Below are 22,996 nucleotides of genomic sequence, written 5' to 3'. Positions count from 1 at the left end.
CAAGTAGTACTATCTCTTATGTCAGTTCCATGCCACTCCTGGTTAATGAAAGGGAACTAATAATCCAACTCTTAAAATCCCATTTTTTGCACTGAACTGTTTGACGTTAGCTGCTGGTAAGGTTTGGTGTGGCAGGCAAGCACAGCAGGGTGGTCTCTCCACATGGCTCTTTCTCGCAGTGCAGTTAACAGCTCTACATGGAACAAAGTTGTTCTCCCTGTGCTGGCAGCCTCAGTCAGTATTAGTCTCTCTGAAAGGGCTATATGTGGCAGGAAGGTTGTAGACCTAGAGGAACTGAATCCATTTGCTGTAAGTCGGGCATTAGTGCCTTAAGTAAATGTTTCTTAATTTTCCATGAAAAGGAAAAGAGACCAGTGAATATCACTGGTCAAAGCAGGAAGAAGTCATGTGCCTAAGCTGAGGTAGTCAGCAATCCAAGAGAATGTACACTAGAGATACTCCCAGAACTCTACATGAGGCAACACCTGTATTTAAAAAAAAATATTCTATGTTTCTGGGGGTAAAAAAGTGTTAAAAGTAGCAATATATAATTATCTGTTGTCATTAACTAAATGGGCTTTTTTAAGGTGTGGTGTTGGGTGGGGTTTTTGTGTTTTCTTGGGGTTTTTTTTTTGCTTTTTCTGTAATTCCTTTTAAATACATCAATTGTTTTAAAGCAACCAAGCCTTTTTGAAGCAATGCTTATGAAGCAGCTGTCTCCACTGTCCAGTATTTAAGTGGTAATTATTTCACACAGCTTTTTGGGATTGGTGTTTTGAAAGAAGTTTGAGATAAGTTGTATGAGACTTTGGATCTTAACTCCCCAAGGTCTAATAAATAATTTGTGGATTAAAATCTGCTCCTGTTCAGCGTTCACACAGTCTGTTGTACAGGAGGAAACTAGCTTATACTGGGGAGTTGTGTCTTGAGTTCGAAAGTAAAAATACAGAAAAAGAATGCCATCAGTTGCCTTCCAGCCTTGACACTACTGCAAATTTACTGCTGATAACTTCTGAGAAACACAGAAGTTTTGTCTTTAGTGTGTACAATGACCTACCAAAAAACTTAAAGGTCATGGATTTACCTTCCTGTTTCACTTGTGTGTAGGCTTTTTGGAAAATACTGCTTGTTCTTGAGTGCCATGCTGTCCAGTGCCACTTTATGCTTTTACAGTAAAGCCAAACCTGTTTAGTGGTAAATACTAATCAAATCCCATCTGAGATGCAGCTTCATCAGTTCCTTTGAGCTATTTTTTTCCTGCTTTTTTGGGAATCAATTCAGTTTTCTTTTTTACTGAGTTCTGTTGCCTTTGTGATAATTCATAGACTGAGCCTGTGTGAAAAAAGTGGGAAAAAGATCTGTTTATACTGGGGTCTTGTGGGAAGAGTGTTTTTCTGATTCACATGATCTCAGTTTCTGCATCCTACTTTATCACTGGTTTGATTTTTTTTTAATTTTATTTTTTTTGAAGCTGAATGTTAGCTCATTAGAGGAAGTAGGCAGGACAAGTCCTGGCCTAACTGTCATCAAAATGCCAAAGAATCCAGGTTTTTTTGTAGACGGAGACTACTGTAGTCTTAAGATGCTTTTACAGAATCTCTCTGTGAACAGTCATCCTTTTGTCTAATTGTCTAGTCAGTGGGATAAATTTATTTCCAAGTTTAAAAGCAAATAAATAATGTGATGTGGTCAGTAACTTCATGATTTGATGAATCAGCTGCATTTCATTCATATTTTGAAAGAAGTTTTGAATGAAGGAATGTTAATATGCTTCTTCCTACTGCCATTCTTCAAAGTAGTTTTGAGTTTGACAGTTAGAAGATGGTTAAGTAAACAAGTTAGCATGCATGAGTGGGAATCTTGGGTTGTCACTGTGCCATTGAACTGTTTTTTGTAGCAAAGTAGTCAGATTAACTCACCGCACTGAAATAAGGAAAAATTACTCAGCAGTTAATCTAGTATTACGTTGGGGCTGAAAGATGGTGATGAAGTTATTGTAAGTCTTTTAAAGAGTTTGAATATCAGGTGGATGGGAGATGTAATCAAATATCTCATGTGCAAGTCTTTCTGAAAAGAAGTGGAAAATTTCTATAAATATTTAAAATGTCATTTAAATCCTGAATTACTGTTTCATTGTAAGCTTGTTAAATTTTGGTCTTCATATGCTTCTAATTTGGGACATTGGAGACTATGAAAACCCAGCTCTTGAACAGCTGAGTTGTCTTGCAAGGAGACATGTAGATATTAGAGGGGAGAAACTTTAATCTAAAAAGTATTTAAATCGTTCTGATGCTGTTTAACTGAACATTATATTAGGAATTTCCCATGGTAATAGAAATAGTCATACAGGGAAATGGGCACCTTTTGTGTTCTCAGTTGGGTGGCTTACGTTCTTACCATGATGCCTGCACCAAGCATATGCCTAATGCTGAAGGCAAGTCAGAGCTTAGTTCTAAACCTTGTCTTAATAAGCGGCCTTTTTTTAGTGAAAATTAGATGTGTTTGTAATGCAAAGTTACATGCTAGCATTTTATTCAACCAAGCTTCTGTTTTTTCTGGGCCTGTGCACACATTAAGAGACCTTGCACAAAGCAAAATAAAATGTTTGGCCTGATCGCTTGTTATATCAGATTAGTAGTTTGCTTTAACATTAAGAGTTTATTTAACTTCATTTTAACCTACAAATTGAGTAAGATTTTTCTTCTGATAAAGTTATTGTGCCTGAAATATGCTTAAGATCTTAGTGCTTTATGCTTCAGTGGCTTAGTTTGTGTGTTGCCTTGGTCTTTTGGCTTTTCTTCCTGAAGATAAACTGATTTTCAGAAACATACTAGTAACATCTCATCGTTGATTTAGTACAATTGATGTGACATTAAATGCTATTCTTTGCTTAGAAAATCTGAGAGGCATGGAAGATGAATCTCTGCCAGTGCCTAATCACAATAAGCTTTACTCTTGGAATTGGCTAAAAAAGGACCATGGACAAAAAGAACAAGCAGCACAAGAAGATCAGGAAACTAAACATTCCTGATGTATTTTACAGAAGATGTAATATTCATAGAGCCTCATAACGGAGGCAAATGAACAGATAAAGCAAAGTAAGTAATTTTCCACAGAAAGTAATCCCTGTGTGTAGGTATTTATGCTGTAAGATCTTGCTTCCACAAGAAGGGAACTGTTACTATCCTTAACGAACTGGAAAAAGAAATCATGACCTTTAGTAAGCACAAGGAAGGCTTTTAAGCATTAGAGCAGGGTGTAGGTAACATATCCATCACTGGAGGCCTTTAGAGAAGTAACAGTAATTTTTTTTTTTGTATTTTTTAACTATTCTTGGAGGCTTAGGAATGTAGGTTTAGCTTGGAACAGAGATGAGTGTGTGTGTGTGTAGTTTTCTCAAGTGGATGATCTTTAAAATAGACAATAACAAAATACCTCCCGTGAAGTAGTAGTGGAGCACTATTGCTTCAAGTATTTCTTCACAGCTGAAACAAACCTGAATTCTTACTGTACTAGAAAATATACAGGTGGCTTAAGTTCCAGTAAGAATATTTGGAGTGCATGCTTTTGATCCTAACCTATGGAAATAAGAAATTGAATTAGGCAGTTCTGATCAAAGGTGGGATGACATCCAGTGGTTCACCAGAGGCATTGTATGACCAGACAGGAAAAGTGCCAAACTGTTGTTGGAGAATGTATCTTTCTCTATGATAAATTGCCTCGGTGTCTCTGAAATAACAATAGTTAGACCTTGTTGCAATCATATAGGATATAGCAATACTAAGATAAAACTATTGGGGAAATCCCTCCCATGTTTGGGAGGGGAGAGGAGTTAATCATTTGAGGGAAAACTGTAAATCAGAAATGAATAGCTTTTAAAAAGACAGTGCAGGACTAGATAGGGTTCTTTAATTGCTGCTCTGCTTATTGATTAAAAAAACAAAAATCCAAACCAGAATTCTTTTACAGTAATCCAATCCTAGTATCTGTGTTTCAGTTTCATGTTCACTGTGCTGCTAGAAACAGTAACAGGTGGAGGGTTTTTTTGTTTGCCTTAGCTCTTTAACAGATTTGAAATGAGTGATATGAAGTACTGGCAATAATTATAAAAAGATGCATTTAGAGGTTTGGGGTTTTTTGGGGTTTTTTGTTTGTTTGTTTTTTTAACACAGTGGTAGCCTTGAGTACTATCAAATGGATTTTCCCCTTTCCTCTCTCCCACGCCAGTTTTGTACATCACTTCGATTATATCTTTAGCTACTAATCCTATGTGTGGTAGAGACTGTTTTGCTTGACTCACTTGAATAAATAATGGTCACTTCTCTGAGATGGATGTGCTTTTTTATAAAATACAGAGCATAGTAATTGATTCCTAAGGCTAACAATAAGCAGGAGACTACTCATGTGAGTTACCCCTTGTATCATTCCACAGCTGTGCTGAGTATTGGAAACAAAACGTGACAAAATAGTGGCGCTATATTGACTGGTCTTATAACTTGGAGTTCAACAGTGATACTGACACAGATTTGCCTAGGCAAATCTTCCCTGTTTGCTTTATTTCTTAGTTTGCAAAATGAGTATAGCATATCTGTATATAGTTTATGCCATTAAATTAAAAAAATATTGGTATGTGTTACAATATTTTAAAAAAAGATTATATAGAATTAACTATTCACTGTGTATTGTTCTTACGCTGTTCTTTGTGATTCATGGTTAACTATATGGTGGATGCAGTGGTGATGCTCAGTGTGAGAACACTTACCAACAGAGAGAAGTTAATCAGTAGCTGAGTTCTGTCAGCACTATTGATTTACTGTCTTATTGAGAGAAAAGCCATGATAAACTAATAGTAAAGCAGGAATTACACAGTGACATCAATAGGAGTTTAGGAGTGGGTAACCAGAAATCATTCTTTGTTTGGGAGCTATGGGGCTCTGAGATTAATGCAAAGCTTCCCTTTAAAAGATTTCAATAGGCCGAAAGAAATTGCTATTTTTTTAAAAGCCATCTTTCATTTGAACAATTTCTTGAACGCCGCATTCCAGGTAATATTTTGTATGCAAATGTGTCTTGAAGTGGGAATAAACAGGTATGTCCTTTCCATGAAGTGTTAATAATAGATATTTTGTATCCTGATGCAATTCAAAAGAAATGAGTGTTCAAGTGACAAGCAGCATATTGATTGGGCCAAATGGCTGTCAGCAAACAAGCTTCTTTTCTTAAAGTTTTGTGAGTTTATTTCAAGGATGACATATTTAAAAAGTGACAAACTGACAATTTGAAAACAAAGAGATGTTGAAGTGCACTTTCTTTTCAATTAAGTGAATTTAGTATCAGTGTAAGTTTGTCAATTTTAAGATATTTTGACAATGTTTTAAAATATCAATTGATGTTATGAGGAAGCTCAAAATACCTGAGGAGTTAAAAGACTTTCTGGGATGTCTTTTCTTTATGAATCGCTTATTTTTTGTTGTTATTATGTGAAGAAAGATATTAGTTGGTTATATCAAGCAGTTCTACTACTGTGGTACAAGTGATCTTGACTATCTTGTGTCTGAACTGTTGGAGTTTACATGAAGATGGTAAAAAGGTCACTGTGGGGAGATTGGACTAACATTTCTAAGATCACTTCATAGTTGACCCTGCAGCTTTCAAAAAGTGGAATTTAGGAAGTTTACTTTGACAAAACTGATAAAGGCAGAAGTTCAAGAGTGTATCTCACTTGTGTTGTGGCCATTGAACACGCAACAAGGAGTACAATGCTTGCAAATAGCATCAATTATTTCCTCAAAGAGAAAATGTGAGATTGATTTCATCTTCGTTTATGGCTTCAAAAATCATGCAATGACTTCATCCTGATTGCAGCCTAGAATACATGGTTCTATGCAGAGATAATGGATTAGAAATTCAGCTAATAGGTCAGGATCACAACCCTCTTATCAGAGGCATGAAGGAAAGTCATAAAAAGCAATACATCTAACTGCTAGTTGTATGGAAGTTTTGTGCTGCCCTTTTGGTAAATTATCTAGCAAAGCTTAACTGTAACTGGATTATGTTTTAACTTAAAATTTATTCTACCACCTTATCTTTCATGTCTTATGGCTTTTGTGTAGGATATGTACTACGTAAAATGATAAAATCACATTTACCTTAACTTTGACAAAAACCCCTGATTTTGTTTCTCTTATTTCCTATCTTTTTAAGTAAACTCACTAGCACTTTTTTTTTTGTTGTTGTTGTTTGTTTTTTCCCTTGGAATTACTTCCTCTGAAAGTTTCTCAGTGGAAAAATGTATCAAAAAGACAAAAGAATTTTGAAGAAAAGAAAATGGAGATGCCTTTTATCAGAATAAAGTTAACTTATTTGAAGGCTTATTTTAACTTTTATGGTATTGTGAGTTTAGGTATTTTATGATTTATTCCTCTTCTCCTTTAAATTGGTGTAAAAGTTAAAAATTGCTTTCTTCAGTTAATTGGAGGTATTAAGAATGATAGACCCTGGGAGAAACCTTTATGAGCTGCTGCACCATTATTTGAGAATTCTGTTTAAGCAAGGTCAGAAAAAAGAATTATCACTTTGCTTTCCTCTTCAAAAAGTGAGATAGCATGATTCACGATAGATGTTAAGAAAACTAAGCTTTCTCTTTTGACTGTCATAAGAGAAAATAAACAAGTGTAACATGCTCGCTTCGATAACTAAATTTCAATTCTGTCCTTTGCTTCAGAGTTCAAAAAGGGACCATGGTAACATTCTTCCCTTTCCTTCTGTTTCAGTATCTATTTTGAGTAACCATGTTACAGCATTTTGCAGGTTGTTTCTGGACTCATGTTAAATGACGTATTACTAGTTTTATTGGTAGCCTGCAGCTAAGTCAACGTGCTATAGAATTATACAGCTCCTGGAGCATATTTGTAATTGAATTATAGAGCATCTTGTGAACATTTGAGGCAATCCTTGGAAGACTGAAACTCAGCAGGGTTCTTATCAGAGAAAGTTTACAAGTGAGAATGTGTGCTTCACTTAAAACAGGAAAAATAAACCAATTAGTATTAATCAGTTGGGCTGTTCTTTAAGGGCACCATCCTGTGGAGGCAAAAGCTGGCTTTTGAAATGCAGTACTGAAGGTACTGAAAGATGAATATGTAGGTTTGCAAAGGTGAGAATCCATGGCATTAAAGAAAGTTGGGGTGGTTATTTATAAGAATTGGTGGAGTACTGAACATGATGGCAAGAAAGGGAAAGAAGTCCCAGGATGAGGAGAGAGAAATACTGGAATGACAAGCAATCATGTCAGTGGGAGATCTAGGATAGGAAAGAAAGCTGAGAGTAGCCAAGAACGGAGCACTAATAAAGTCAGGATCTTGACAAAGAGAATGACTGGTCATACACTGAAAAGCTAATGAAATACAGTGATGGAATCCAGGCAATGGCTCAGAGAAAAAAAAATATTAAAAAAAGATATCTAGGACAGCAAACTACCTTGGTTCCAGGTTTACTGATGTAACCCGTTTCTCTGGCAATCCTAGCACTGTGAGCAGGACTGTTGCAAGCATTCAGCTTATCCTTGCAGCGTCTGCCTTAGAGTTCCTACTTCATCATTACAGTTCTTTCTTGTGATCTACACTCCTTACCAGTTTTCAGATGTGTGGGGTTTCTTGTTCTAATTCACTACCAAAGAAATTTTTCTTTTCCAGTTGGCTGGTGTGCTCTTTATTGCTGAATCTTTCCATGCTGCTGCCAGTCATGGCAAGTCTCGAGACTACTTTTAATTAGTGCTTTTCGTAGTGCTGTTAGGTATATACTTGAATTTAAGTATGGAATGGAGATGCTGAACTCTCCCACTCTAGGTCAGTTTTGTTCCAGTGAGTTTTACCATATGCAAAGAGATTCTGCAAACAACATAAATATGACTTCAGAGTGTAGAACAACTATTTAGTACTTAATATGAACAACAGAAGGCTAGGATTAGGAGGTTACTAGGCTAGTCATTGATACGTGCATCACCCTGATAAGACCGAGTGTTTCTGCTCTATTTTCATGCTTTACTGGGATGGGAAAGCAGGGAATGGTTTCCTCTGCCACTCCTTGAAATGGGCTGATCATTGCTGATAGTGAATTGCCATCTTTAGATTCTCTTTTCTCCCTCCTCTCCCATTTTATTGCTTTTCTTATCAGTATGCTACCTCTTCTTGAGCTGCTAGCTACACCACCACCACCCTACCCACCCACCCCCCCCTTTTTTTTTTTTTTTTTTTGGTCTCCCGCTCTGGTCCTTGTCTTGCTCACGTCATAATTACAGCTTCCCCTGTAAAGCTCAGCTGAAGTCAGACGTCTGTACTGTATTTGAGGAGACCTTGGATCAAAGAAAATGAAATCCCAGGCTGAAGGTAACAACCAGTTCCTCAGCTGGGACTGGAATGCATGCACCTATAGACCCGAGACAGGAAAGCTCCAGGAAAGTCTAATGCATGTAGTTAGGTATGAGGCAGCACTTGCATATTATAAGGGCTGTTTTGTCTGGAACCAAGGTGTAAAGAATCAGTGCAAATAAATTACTTTACAAGTCAATTTTTATTATTCCCTCTTAATAATGGGGCAAATGTGAAAAAGCAGATAAATTATGTTACTCTAAATTCATTATACTTTCCTGTCAATATCACCAGTAATAAGTTTATACATAATTTTAAGAGAGTAAAAATAAATATTGAATAATGTAGCCAATAATTGACAATTTTATGATAAAAGATAAAAAGGTAAGGTTTTTCCTGAAAGGTAATGCTAATGTGAGTCCTTGGCCATTTTACATTAATTTCTTTAAAGACCAGCTTATTCTTCTGCATAAAGTACAAAGCTGCATAATTAGTTTTATTGTGGTTGTGGAAGAATAATGAAGATCATATTCTGTCAAACCTTTTGGTGTTTTCTTCCAGAATCAGAGACAGTTTAGTAGAACAATAATCTGATTTGATATTTCAAAACAGAAATATTGTCTTTTCTATGATTAGTGAAGAGTTTAATGCTCTAATGATAGTATCTGTAAGAGATCACTTACTGCAGAAGATGTTATAATTATGGCAAAGCATAAAGGGACACAATAATAGAAAGCAAAGCATCAAGCAAAAACCAGTTCCTTACAGAAGAAGTGGCAACTGAGTCAGAGTCTTAATTTTAAAATCCTTCTTTGGAAAACATTTTACATTCCTAGAAGAAACCCAAGTAGTCTCTATATTGAACCATTCCTAGAGAGCAACAAAGAACAAAATAGTCATAAGGAAAGCACAAAACGAGAGGATTACATTTCAGGAGAACGTTACCACTTCAAGTACATACCGTTATGACTCCGGGTGCTTGTATATCTGGATGGGGAGAAAGCTCCCCTTATCCTCCTGACATAGGCTCAGTTATTGGCCCTTCTTGATTTTTTTTTTTTTCTTTTAGTAGTTGTTGGGATTCCCCTGGCTGCCCCCCTGTATTTGCTTTTTGTTTTGATCCCATCTTGTGGTTCTTTCTGAAATCAGGGCCAACTTTTGTTTAAATTGCAGCCCACAGGAAGGTGTCATCGTGATTGTAAATTGTTTGCCTTTTGTCTGCTAATTGCTATTTTTTTAAAAAATCCCCAAAGTAGTTTTACTTCACCTAACAGATTTCAAACTTCATGATTTTATAAACCTAGCAATTGGTTTAAGGAAACAGTGTTCGGAAAAGTTTTCATGTGGAATAAGAAATGGCTTTAGCCTTTGTAACTTCAGGAACTCCGACACACTTAGGACAGTCTTCTGAAGTAAAATCCAAACCAGCTGGTGGATCCTGTGTGCTTATGAAATACCAAGATTTCTGTCGCATGCATAGTTATATTTTCTTTCTCCCTCTTATTACAGTCGTCTCCTTAGAAGGAAACATTAAGCTTTACATTAAAGAAAATAATAATTGTCAAGAAAAAAATATCTTGTGTGGAGAAAAAAATCTTTAAAACTCTGTGTGCTGCTGGAAAAAAAAGGGTGTGGAGATGCAATATTCTAGACAATTCCCTCTGTTTTTTGTAGAGTAGAATATCTATTAAGAGCTGTAGGAGAACTTTCCATAGGTCAAAACAAAACTCGGCAATGTGATCACCTCTTGAATTCCCCGGGGCTGGCTCCGACCGTGTTGCTACCTCGTTTGAAACGGCGCCCGCCGCGCCGCACGGCCGCCAGTAGGGGGCGCGCTGGGAGCGGCACGGCCGCCACCATCCCCCTCCCCGCTCCCGGCACCCTGCAGGCGGCCGGGGGGAGCTTCCCTCCTGCTCCTCCCCGCCCCCCCACTCTGGTTAGGTCAGAGTATTACGATTTCAGAACTAACACAGTTACTGCCTTTCATTCCATGAAAGCAAAGAAACAGCCAGCCCTTAACTGGGGCGGGCGGGGTGAGGGGTGGGGGTGGGGCGGGGGGTGAGAGAAAGAGCTTAATTCTGTGGCAGCTTTTTCAACTTTCGGCCTAAAATCCATCATGAAATGTAAATGACTTCCAAATTGTTCCATCGGTTTATAATCGCCACTGTTTCAATATAGTCAAATAATATCTATAACAGTTATATGTTATTTAATACTGGGTTTATTACTTGAACATAGCAATGGAAATTAGTGAAACTTTTTCACTAGGCAAGACTTGTATTCCTAAAAATGCCAAGAATCGTCTCTGAAAGCCATGGCCACATAATCCTGGCAACAGGCAGGCAGAATAGCTGTTCTCTCCATGAAGGCTGATAGCTGTTCTTTGGCCTTGGGTGTTTTGTTTGGGGTGTGGTTTGGGTTTTTTGGGGGGGAGACAGTGGTATTTAGTGGGTTTTTGTTGTCAGTTTGATGGGGTTTTGTTGTTTTTCTCAATTAAGATATAGGGATTGGCTAGGATTCTGTAACGAACTGCAACATCTCTGTACACAGTCAGTATTCTCCTGTTCCTTTTACGTGTGGGGTTTATTCTCCTTAACACTGTGTTTGTGAAGTACAGTAAATCAGTGTGAACCCTTAAATGTGTGATTCTTTAAGGCCAGCTTCATCAACATGTGAGGTTACTGGCAAGTAACAAAACGCAGGTAGCCCGCGCGTGCAAACTGCTCCTCTGTGTTGGTTTATTGAAGGCTGATGAATAGTAGTTTCCTTTCAGTTGTTGGTTTACAAGTGTCTGGGCTACCAGAACTGTGAGAATTCTAGCCTCCATACAGAATGAACACCTCTACTCATACATTTACTATAGGAAGTTCTTAGCATCATATCTATGAAAGGGCTGTGTGACACAGAGATATAACATACCTTTGTTGCAAAGGTAACTCCAGCTGCAAGTAATGAGTATGTACTTACACATGAAACTAGATTCTTGATTGGTCAGCACCATTACAAGCAAAGTCAGCCTTTTGCTGGCTTGGCCAAGCTCTGTGTGGAATTTTAATTCCAGAGCAGATAAGTCGTGATTAGTTTTGAGGATTTGGATTGATTTTTGGTTTGGTTTTGGTTTTCCGTCTTAAATATCAATTGAATGATTCATTTGGCAGAGCAAGATTCCCTGCTTATGCTGGGCTATCAAATAAGTGGTTTCAAACTGAAACATTCAACATCTGGTGACATAACAGATTAGTATAAGCAGAGTCTTGCTTGAAGATGACGATATTAGTTGAAGTGTCATGAATTAACACTACTTACAAACCGGATTTTATTAAATGACAAACCCTTATATTTTTGGAAAACATTTCCAATATTTACTGGTTTTACCATCTGTAGTCTCAAGACCATTTGCTTAATCCTGATAAAAACCCTATTTATTTCTGTTGTAAGTGTGTATCTGCTGTGGGTGGCCATGCTTGATTAGGCTGCCTCATTTTTCTTGATTTTTTTTTTTTTTTTTTAATCCTTACATGAGCAGTCCTGGTGATTTTGAGAGTCATTATTATTACATCACATGAGTATTAATATCAGTGAAATTTCCTGTTGTGCACTTAGATAAAAACTTTATTGTATTCTTTGTTGGCATGCAATGTGGCAGATTTGAAGCATCAGTTTAAGTTGAGACAGAATATTAAGTAATTGCCACAGGCTAATAATTACAATAGGGTTTGAATAATAAACCATTCATTCATCTGGTTCTTAACTATAAATCTAATTAATGGAGTATTTACAGGTTGTATTCATTTCAGCCGGACATAATAAATATGGTGATATGTAATTATTTTTGCAATGAGGTACAAAAAATTGCAAAATATTAATTTTACCACTGTAAGAGATTTTGTTCTAGAAATGTTCCATTTATAAGTTGTACTTATAAAGCATCGTATCCCAAGATTGCATTGCTAACAATAATACAAGGACTGCAGAAAGTGAAAGCTACGACCAATAAGCTGTAAATAAATATTACTAAAAATTGTTAAATACTTCTACGTGCAGCTTTTTATTCAAGGTATCCTTAATATATTTATGAAGTAAATAACTGAATTAAAAGTTGCTTTCAGGTATTACCAGAAAGTCCAGAGTTTTGTGTATTTTTATACAGGAAACATAATTTACTAGCTGAAAACTTAGGATTTTGTATGGCATTTCTGCTACCTCCCAAGATTAAAGGGGATAATAGTATACCTGTGGTTTTATGCATGTACATATACTTGATGAAACTTTTACACTTAGATTATGTGTGTACTTTGTATGTAGAATGGTTTTATATAGGATCATTCTGGTTGTATTTCTGTACTTCTTCATGTGCCAGAGTTTTAAGTATACTTCAGTACATGTAAGGCTGAATGCGGAGTTACGCACACTATTAAATCAGCCAGCATTTGAAAAAACACCCATTGTATTCTGTACAGGAGAATTTACTCACTGCATGCGCAATAATAATCCATTCTGCTATTTGAATGCCAGTAAACAAATGACCGAGTCCTACTGTCTAGGTATTAATTGGGAACATACAAAACTATTTTCCTGAAAAACAGTGATATGCTGCTTATTATATGGAGCATCTTTAAATAATCGTGGAATGAAAATAGTTATGAATCCATTTAGCAGATTCATTGCCAAAAATTATCAGCTGTTGGTGAAGGCTCTGCTGAAAGAAAGCTGTTCAACTGTTTCTCTGGGTCATGTCAGACTGATAAATAAAAGGTTGGTTGAAACATGGCCCTCCCAAGCAGGAAATAGTATCTCACAGTTATCCTTGTGGCCACTGACACTCCTGCTTGCTCTCACGATGCGCTGTGTGTGTTGTTTCTGTGAGCAGGGTTTCTCAATAAGCCTGTTTTACTCTTATCTGTGAAGCAGAGGGGCTGCCTTCCAAGCAGGAGGGCTGTGGCTATTGCAGCGAATACTGCATTCAGAAGCAGTGGCAGGAGGAAACAGCAACGGGTGAAGTTACCAGCACATAAGCCCAGGATGATTACTGTTCTCTCACGTTGATGTTGTATTTGAGCGGGAGTAGGACACTGACTCCCATTTTGCTATTACAGAGGAGAAATAAAGCCGAGCTGCAGAATGAATTAGTAGTTAACACCATGATTGCTCTTAGCTGTTAGCACAAGTTGTAGGAGGGGAGAAAAAAAACAGAGAGGGAGGGAAAAAGAAACACCCCCCCCCCAAAAAACCCAAACAAAAAACCGTTTAATGCTGCCTAGGGAATACGGTGGAATTTAGAACAGATACCGTTGCGGACTAACAGCATGCCTCATTGCACTTGAGTTGAATCACTGAGAAGCAGCCTCATGTTGTATTGTACCGTTTTTAAGGCTGAAGGAAGAATGGCAAAATAGTAATGGAGTTACGTACAGTATTTCTGCATAAATGGAAAATAATATAAAGGTGGTGGTATGTAATTTGTATTTTATTTTTAAGAAGAATTTAATCCAGGTATGTATCCTCTTTGTATTTTTGTATGTAGTCTACATACATTTTTCTGTTTCCTTTGTTTCCTTTCCTTATTTTCATTCTGAATGTACCTCCTGCTGTTCTAGCTAATGCAATGCATTGATTTGTAATTGATTTGCTTTCTAATGCTATAATGCTGATGAAACTGTCTGGTCTTGTAGACTTAAGAATCAACACTTCATTAAAAAGTGTGGGGGGTTATTTTGTAATGTTGGTAAGTTCATGGTATGAGTAAGACAATATAGTATTTGATTTTGCAATGAGTTGGAACATTTTAATTGATATAAAAAGGTAAATAATTTATATACATGAATACATGGTGAAAATATAGTGTTTTGCTTATATTTGCCGGTACTTTTTCCTAGTCCACAGTAGGATTAGTAATAAATTGAGCTTTACAGATGCTTATGTATTTCTGGGTCTTGATTAATCTTCAAGATGAACACCCTGCAGCGTTCTTTTGAAGAGGCAGCTTGCTTAGAATACATGCTTGATTCTGTTCCTCAGCTAAACCTATGTGTTAGAATACCCTCTCTCATGTACCTCCCCCAATCCACAGCCTAAAACCCCCCCATAGTTATTTAATACTTTTTTTATCATTGCTTTTACGTTCAAGAAGATAACATTAGTGTTTTGCCCTCTGCAATTCCAGAGGCCAAGTAATAGTAGCTGAAACTAATTTCTTACTGTGAGATTGATGGTTCATTTTGCTTTAAGAGGGAGAATTATGCAGATATAAAAACTGACTGTACTAATTAACCTCCAACTTTCTGTAGTCACCTGGATCCTATTGCATTTTTTGTCTTACTGTTTTCTTTCAGTTGACTACTGATCATGTATAATAATTGAAAAAGAACATAAAGCTATGTGCCCTTAGGAAAAGGACACTAATAGTTCTGTTACAATGAGCATGTCTAGGAAAAATTTTAAAAACATTTAAGAAATTAAAAATAAAGCTCACCTGAATGTTCAGTAGTCCTGAAATATCTTAAACAATTCTGTTGCATTTCTAATTTGAATGCAGCCCAGTTTAAAGTAAATATTTTTTTAATAACATGTTGATACAAAAAGAGTTAATATCAGTTCCAGCATCTTAATACTGATGTTAACCCTTGGCTGACAGGAATTCTTGTCCCTTAAAAGCATTCATTAGTATAACATTATTTAACTACTTACTGATGTCAAAATAAACTCTGATAGTAGTTGTAGTTATTTTGTAGTTATTTTTCTCAGAGGAGGTGATACACTGCTTGTTTCCTGAATGAAGCTGTTGATTATGTAAATAGATACCTTTATTGTATGTAATACACAACTATGATCTGGCAATTGAAAATGTAAGGTTACTTGACACATTTGAGTGTTCTAAAAATCAGTGCTAATTCTTACCATATAAATCAACATACTGAGAAAAGCATTGAGAAAATGCTATGCTGTTGAGTTTAAAAGCATTAAAAATGAGAAGCAATATTTAAGGTTAAAACATCTTTTGTTCATCAGAAATTACTTTTGTAAAGGATATTATGATAGAAAATATGGTTATCTGTCATCTTGTAGACCTTTCGTATAGAAAGAAGTCATAATGTCAGTTAAATGAGTTTTTTTCAGTGGAATTTACACAACCTGAAAAAGAGTTGTATAAAGGTTTTCTGCCACTATACCATTTGCTTGATTCTGCAGTGATGTCAGCACAACATTATCTTAATGACTGTATATTGCTGTGGAAACACTCAGGAAATCATAGGTGAAGTACTGGGTATTCCAGAATATTATCAAGGAGGAAAAGACTGATAGCTCAGAATGTCTCCCAGTTCACTAAAGTACCAAGAAGGACCGAAAATTCCCAATTTTCTTTTGACTGTAGTGTTGTGAAAAATCTGGGAAGAATGAAGTAGCATACAAGATTCTGCCTTGAGACCATTACAGTAAAACAGAAGCTCAGAAGCATAAAAATTCTTTGGCACCTAAGAAGGTTCTTGTACAGGTTTTGTTTTTCTCATCTGTGTCATTCAATTAGGTTGATAGCTCTAAAGCCGAGGTTTTTACTTTCTTGGGGAAATCTTAAGTATCACTCCATAGCTGTCGGTATATCGAAGCAAAGAAAGCAGAAATTTTTTTCGTATAAAATTTCTGCAGCAAAACTAGAACTAAGTTTAATATCTACTGTTCTTATCAATGAACATCATTTCAGGTGGTTAGCAAGCATGGCTCCTGTGTGTGCCACTCATCCTAATGTATGTCGCTGTCAGCAGTAGTTGTAGTGGTTTGTGCTTCTGGCATTTTTCAAATCTAAATGTCACAGATGGTTGCTACCATTTACTGAATGAAAGACCTTTATAAAAAACTGTCCATTTCATACTATTGTGTTCTAAAAATTTAATAGAATTATTAGTTTAACTATATTTTAGAAAATATTTAAAAACTTTTTGTGGTGGAAGAATGGAATCCAGAGAATTCACAAGTAATATTTTGCCCATTGAATGTTGTTCCCTTAATCTAGATGTCTCATAGAGAATTTCTGTAAGTAGTTTAAAAAAAGACACACACACACCCCCCCATCCCCAAACCAACCACACAAGAAAACCACAGCTCTCTAACATAATCTGTGTTATATAGAGTGATGTAGTGCACACCTGGTCACAGATTCCATGGCACGGTCTCTGTCCAAAAGAGATCTAATTCAGGGCAGAGAATTGCCCATCCCAAGGCTCAGGCCAGTACAATTAGAGGATTAAAGTTCCATACTTTGTAGAAAATGGAGGGATATGTTTTTATTATTATTTATTTTCTGATGGAATTATTATAGAGATTGTTCAAAGTTGCTGGAAAGTTTGAAATGTTAGTATTACATCAAACTTTGAGTGTACACTCAGTATATTGTAAATATGTCTTCTGCATGTGTGCTATACTTCAGTGTAAATTTAAATCACTTGGGCTCTCAGGGTATAATGCTCTGAAGAAACTATTAAAAACACAGAAAAAATTAAGGGCAGAGCCGAGATTTGGTCAAATGCATGCTGATGCTTTCTATTTTTTAAAGGCATTAAATAGGTTCTGATTATTCTGTACTCTATACAGTAATTTTGTTATATATTTCTGGTAATCTGACATAATAGCATGCATGTAATAGTCTTGTTCATGCTTAGAAGCTAATATGCCTGGTACTGACTTAGTAATACAATTATCCCCATATTGTTAGCAAATAACTTTTCCCTCTCCAGGTTTTCCATTCCTTTTGTAGCCTGCATTTAAATAAGAATGGACTGTTAAGTGGAGTTATCTCTGAATCTTAGCAGCTTTTGAAGTGAGAGCACTGACTAAAAGTAAGTTTATGTAGGACAGCATATATCATATATACAGCTGTAAAAGGCTGGGGAAAGGACTCTCAGTTTCTGTTGCCACCTTCTTTATACATGACAGTCTCTTTTTTTCTTCTTTTCACCTAAAAAGTTGAGGAAACAACTAGAAATATTAAAGAAAAAAAGTTAGTACGTTTAGCCAAGTAACATTCAAGCTGTGTTCCAAATCACCTAAAGTCTCTTAATCCTTCTATGCATTAACATATTCAACAACACTATACTAAGCTATTTACTACTCTCCAAATGGTGCACACCTTAAATTTAGGAATCCGTTCAATATGTTTTTAGCATGTAAATAATAATCTACTATATTTGGCAAATATCTTCCTTTTGGGTAGAGTTCTAGTCAAGGCCACTGTTCTTTAAGGACAAATGGTTCACATAAAATTTTCATATTTGTAATATAAATACCATACTACACATTTGTGTCTAAAGAAACAGTGTTCTAAATGTCTTCAACAATTTTATTAGTAGTTCATAAATAATTAATTGGCAACTTCAGCATCACAGTTGCTGTAACAAGACTTTTCAGAGAGAAATGTGAATATTATAAATAGACACAAAGGCGCAAAGAATAGGGTAACCAAAAAGGTAAGAAAAATTATTGCAATACAAAGGTGTTCATTTTCTTAAACTCATGTATTTCTTCAACAGTAATTGAGAAAAAAACATCTTTGATTCTGAAAAAAAAAACAAAACCAAAACACTCTTTTCCCAAAGTTTTCATAGCAGTAGGGAAGCGGTGAGGAAAACTTTTATCTCCAAAATAATTACTCATCCTAGCTAGCTGGAAATTTACATTTTCTTCTAACCTGTCTTGAAGACAATGTGTTTCTGTGTATCACAAAATAGTTTGATTACAAATAAATGTTAAACCACTAGGTTAATTCACTGATACACAAAGTTCTATATATGGTTTCTGTTTCAGATGCTGTTCTAAATCATAATGAGCCAAAGTCAGTCTCAAGCATGTGCTGCTTGCATCTGTTGTTATCCTTAAAATCAATTGTTGTATGCTGAAAGAACAGATAAGTAACAGCTATAAATGACAAGTCTTGCAATGTGACTGTTAAATATTTAGATTGGATTCCATAGTGCATTTGATGAGCATGTGCACAAGCTCTTCAGGACAGTAATAGTCCTTGTGAGTTAAAAATAAGCATATTATAGTCTCCTGCAATGGGTTTGAAAAAGCAGTTTGGTGGTTTGTTGTTGGTAACATTTCCCATAAATAGAAAAGCAGCGTTTTTAATGGTGGTTAGATACTTTAATAGCAGGATCCATAAAGAAATATCACCAGATAAACAAGCGGATACAGTGATCTTTCAAAATGGTTTTGACAGACATCAGGAATAGCTTTCTAGCCAATCTGCTGGTGAAAAACTGAGGAATTCCTGGAGCAATGAGTAATTATCTAAAAGAGAAAGCAGAACTGCTTTCTCGCAGTTATCCCTGTCTTTGCTAGGGTCTGCAGGCAGGTCATCTGTGTGGCATGTGCAATGTTGAGTATCACTTTACCTTGAGAAACTCACCAATAACACAGATCAAAAATGCCATTATTTAAAAGAATATAAGGAGAACTTAAGAAGAATATAAAGGAATTATTCCAAATTAAGTTCTTTTGAATTAGATCATCTGAGATGATTGTCATTATAATGCTACTGTTACAGTAAACTAACGAAGCAATCTGGAGTATACACAGTTACGCTTGTCTAAAGAAAGGTAGCATCAGTTTTGCCCAGCAGATATACACCAATGGTAAGTACAGTTATGTCAGGATAACCTTATTCCCAGGCAATCATAAGTCTAATAAAAGATCATACTTGAGAAACCTGTAGATCCAAGTTCTAGTTATTTTGTTAGTGATTCTTTATGTTCCTGATGGTAAGAGAACCTCTCAGCCTCAGTTTCTGCTGCTGCAGGGTGGATTGTTTATATTTTGTATGTCATGTGCGATTGATTCATTTCTGTGACGCATTCTCCATATCACAGATAGATGTTGCTGCCTATAAGGCAGTAGTGACTACTTTGGTAGTAATGTAGAGCATTATTGCTGCAGAAAAAGACTTTGGTTTTGTTTTGTTTTCCCCTACTGTCTTGGTGTCGTGAACACAAACTGTCGTATATTCTTTTTATAGAAGGAGACTGCACTTCAGTGTCATCACCTTCCCTGTCCCCTTCCAATACACACAGGGCCTTTGTAGTTGATTAAGTGTGGAGGTTAAACAAGGCTGTGGTTCTGCCTATTTCTTGCTTTTTTGAGGGGACAGCTCTAATGGCGAGGGCTGCTATTCTATGGCTTCATTTACTGGGATCTGAACAGAAGGTCAGCAGTGATCCAGCTATTATTTTTAAATACTGGAATTATTAATTTTAAAATGATTCAATTTTTATTTCTTTGTAAAAATAGAGGGCTGGATTTGATAAAATGAAAAAAAAAATTGGAATCTATGAGGGTCTAGTATTCAGACATGTAACTAAAATATACTGCTTGCGTTACTTAAAGCTATCATTCTTAAACCTGCCCACTCTAAGCGCCTTCTACCTGACACATTAGTTTTAGGCTTGGGAATAAGATCCTTTGTGCACGATGCTTCCAACTGACAAGTTTTATTTTGACAATGCTTTGTTATCAACATTTTTCTTGAAATCAGTCCAAATTGACTGTTCACTGTCAAGCTGATTGACAGAAGTCTATATTCAGATTTTCTATGGGTAAAATGTTGAAGGAGGTGTCATTGTGTCCTTTCTTTACAGAAGGAACCAATTTCTTTTATTTCTAATCTCACAATCCATAAGTTTCCAGTTTCCTGCTCTATAACCATCTAGCGTAGTCTATATTTTACTGCTGTAACATTTCAGCTTGATTCCTTGTGCTTAGAATGGGTTAACTTATTTGTCTTCAACTTTATCATATAAATTGATTTAGATCGATAAACAAGCAAAGTGAAAATAAAAAATGAGGTCATGGTGGTTTACTGGGAGACCTGGTTAAATCACTGAATGACAACTCCCAGCTCATTCAAATAAGTGACTTAGTCCTATGTGCTTCTCAAAAGACTGTTCCTTATTTCCTGGAGTTTTAACCTACACTGATTTAAAATGGTAAGAACAACCCTATGCAAATCTTTGCAAAAAGAAATGGACGAGACCTGTAGTGACTCCAACTTGATTCCATGTGTAGAGATATACAATTTTCAAAAATGAGTATTTGACAGAGCAATGGTAGGCTGTAAACTGATGAACAGATCACATGACTAATACAGCTGAGATGGACTGGAACTCGCATGAGAGAACATAAATCTGCTCCATTTAGCAGATCTCTGTACAACTTTTCATTTACTGTGGCGTTGTCAGAAAGTGAGTTTACATAAATTGAGTGCTGAATTTGCAGCTATTTATAATACTTATAGTTACCTCTGATAAAAGGCATAGGTTAGGCACTGGATAAAACATATATATGGCTGGCTATGAAATCAAGATTCTTCTACAGAGAAGAATTAAATCTTATTTAAAATTAATGGAAATGTTCCAGGTTCCAATTATAACTTCATTATTTCTTGATATTTTGTAGGCTGAGCCAGTAAATAAACCTTCTAGCTTGTTTATACATTGTTGGTTTGAAGTCTTTTCAAAGAGAAGAATGCCTGAGTCATCTGAGTGAAGTTTATATAAGAGGGCACTTAAAAAGCTGTGGTTGTGTGGGCAGAGGAGGCAGGCAGTCACACTTCAACTTCTTGTTCAATAAATGGTTCAATAAACACTCAGTGTTAAGGGCTGAATGGTTAACAAGTGTTTCTACATCTAGAAACATCCCTTTGATATTGAAAAGTGCCCCAGGATGGTTCCACCTTCTTCTAATATGTGGATGCAAGGCAGCCTTGGGTCTAGTGAAAGCTTTGTAATAGTCTGAGAAATGCCATTTGCATGCCTTGAAAATTGCATGCAGTCTTGTTGAGCATTCTTCCAAACATTGCTTGCTCTTAATTCACTCTTAATACTCTGATTTCAGACATAAGCCTGGAAGAAAAACAAGTCATGAGCTATGTTGATGTATCTGTGTTGAAAATGTGACTCGTGTTCCACAGTATTTCACCTTTTATAAAATAACAGGCAGCAACTTTGGGAAGGATGAAGTATGTTGTCTATTCTTGTTCTGCTCGCTCTTGGGCTGCATCTCAATTTTGTTAACACTAGGAAAGAAGTAAGTCCCATTTATATTCTCTGTTCTAAGTAACAGTAACCAACCAGGGGTTTACCAGCTTTTGTTGGCCTCTCTTCAACATACTGAATTTTGCTGCTGCAGTATAAATCAGTAGTTAGTGTTTATTATTGACCATAACATGAGTATAATAGTAAGGTCAGTGAAGACAAACTCTGTAACAAAAAGAGCAGATCTTGAGGTGTGTGAGTGGAACATTATGTTTCACACAGTGCCATACTGTTTTCAGACAAGGACAGTTCATATCCTTTACTCCTCTTAAGACACACAGAGCAAATTTTAACCCTTCATATATCCTGTATCTAAACAAACTTCTTATGCTGCCAAAGAATTTTTAGCTGGTTTAGAAACTGAAATGGCCATTTTAAGAGCTGCTACTTTGTTGGATTTTTCTGAGCTATTTGTCTTGGTTTTATTCTGCGGCTATGAGACAGAAAGGTGAATGATATGCTGTACAAAAAAAATACTTTCATATTTTTAAAATGCATTGACTACATTTTTATGGAGTACAAACTTTTGTTTTACGGTATAGAAGCTTCCAGATGACTCATGAAATCTTTTCTCACTCTTCTGTATTTTAGATCAAATTGCTTTCCCATTGTAATGGCACCGGTTTTTGTCCTGAGACTTGTAAATCATATTTGTTTCTCCCTCTTTCTCTCATTTTGTGTAGAGTGTTTTTTCTGTGACCAGAATGATGTAAAATTTTGTAACCTGGATGAGAATGTTCCATCAATTGTCATTATGATTTTCTGGGTTGGTTTGGTTTTTTTTTTTTCCTTCTTTTTAAAGAAGAGAAACCAAGAAGGTACGCCCACTTCAAGTCCTGGCTTACCATAACACGTGTTAAAGTCTACTATATAATGAAAGCATCTATTTCTCAAATCATAGTCATATGTATAATTCAGTCTCAATATAGAACAGTACTTCGTGAATGCAGTACTTATTTGTTGCACAGAATCCTGCCTTGCTCCAAAAGTTGAACCAAGAGAGACCTTTCTACTTCTATTTTACTAGCTAGTAACACCTTGTTCCCCTGGGTTTTTTTTACCACTGCTGTATATTATATGGATCTACATTGAAATGTTGTTACTCCGAAAGAAAGCAGACAGCATTAATACCAAATATCTCAATTAAAGTCAGACAATTAAACCGGACAAAGAAGCCTGTAAATAAGTATAGCTTATTCATTTATGTTGAAAATATTTGCCTATAACAGCTTTTAGCTTTAATTGTTAATTGAAAATTCTGTTCAGACAATTTATGGGGAAAGTATAAATAAATACTTAACTCCTCTGTGATTCCATTGTAACCCAGTTAAAACAAAATGAGTATTATTGAATGATAAGTTTGTTTGGCAGCCATTGTAATGTCATTCCCTCCTTTTTAGACACTTCAAGAAACCATGTGCAGCAGAGTGAGATTTTTCAAGACATACAAAACACCTTCAGGATTTGGTTTCGGACAAGCAGATGTGTGATTTATTTTTTTTATTTTTTTTTTATTTTTTTCTGTCAAATGCTACCAGTAGCTTATAT

At 36.0% G+C, this 22,996-nt stretch overlaps 1 protein-coding gene across 1 annotated transcript in view; it reads left to right on the top strand.

The window, feature by feature from the left end:
* Window positions 1–22,950, top strand: part of LOC129785739 (protein unc-13 homolog A-like) — a 60,156-nt gene extending 37,206 nt beyond the window's left edge. Inside the window, exon 8 of the mRNA XM_055819495.1 lies at window positions 22,849–22,950. Within this exon, the coding sequence (XP_055675470.1) occupies window positions 22,849–22,938 (90 nt within the window). The 3' untranslated portion in view covers window positions 22,939–22,950. The remainder of the gene's footprint in view (window positions 1–22,848) is intronic.
* The last annotated feature ends 46 nt before the right edge of the window (window positions 22,951–22,996 follow it).

This window comes from Falco peregrinus, chromosome 1 (assembly GCF_023634155.1).
Source record: "Falco peregrinus isolate bFalPer1 chromosome 1, bFalPer1.pri, whole genome shotgun sequence".
Taxonomy (NCBI): domain Eukaryota; kingdom Metazoa; phylum Chordata; class Aves; order Falconiformes; family Falconidae; genus Falco; species Falco peregrinus.
Note: the sequence above shows the minus strand (reverse complement) of the source record. Positions and strands in the feature narration are given on the sequence as shown.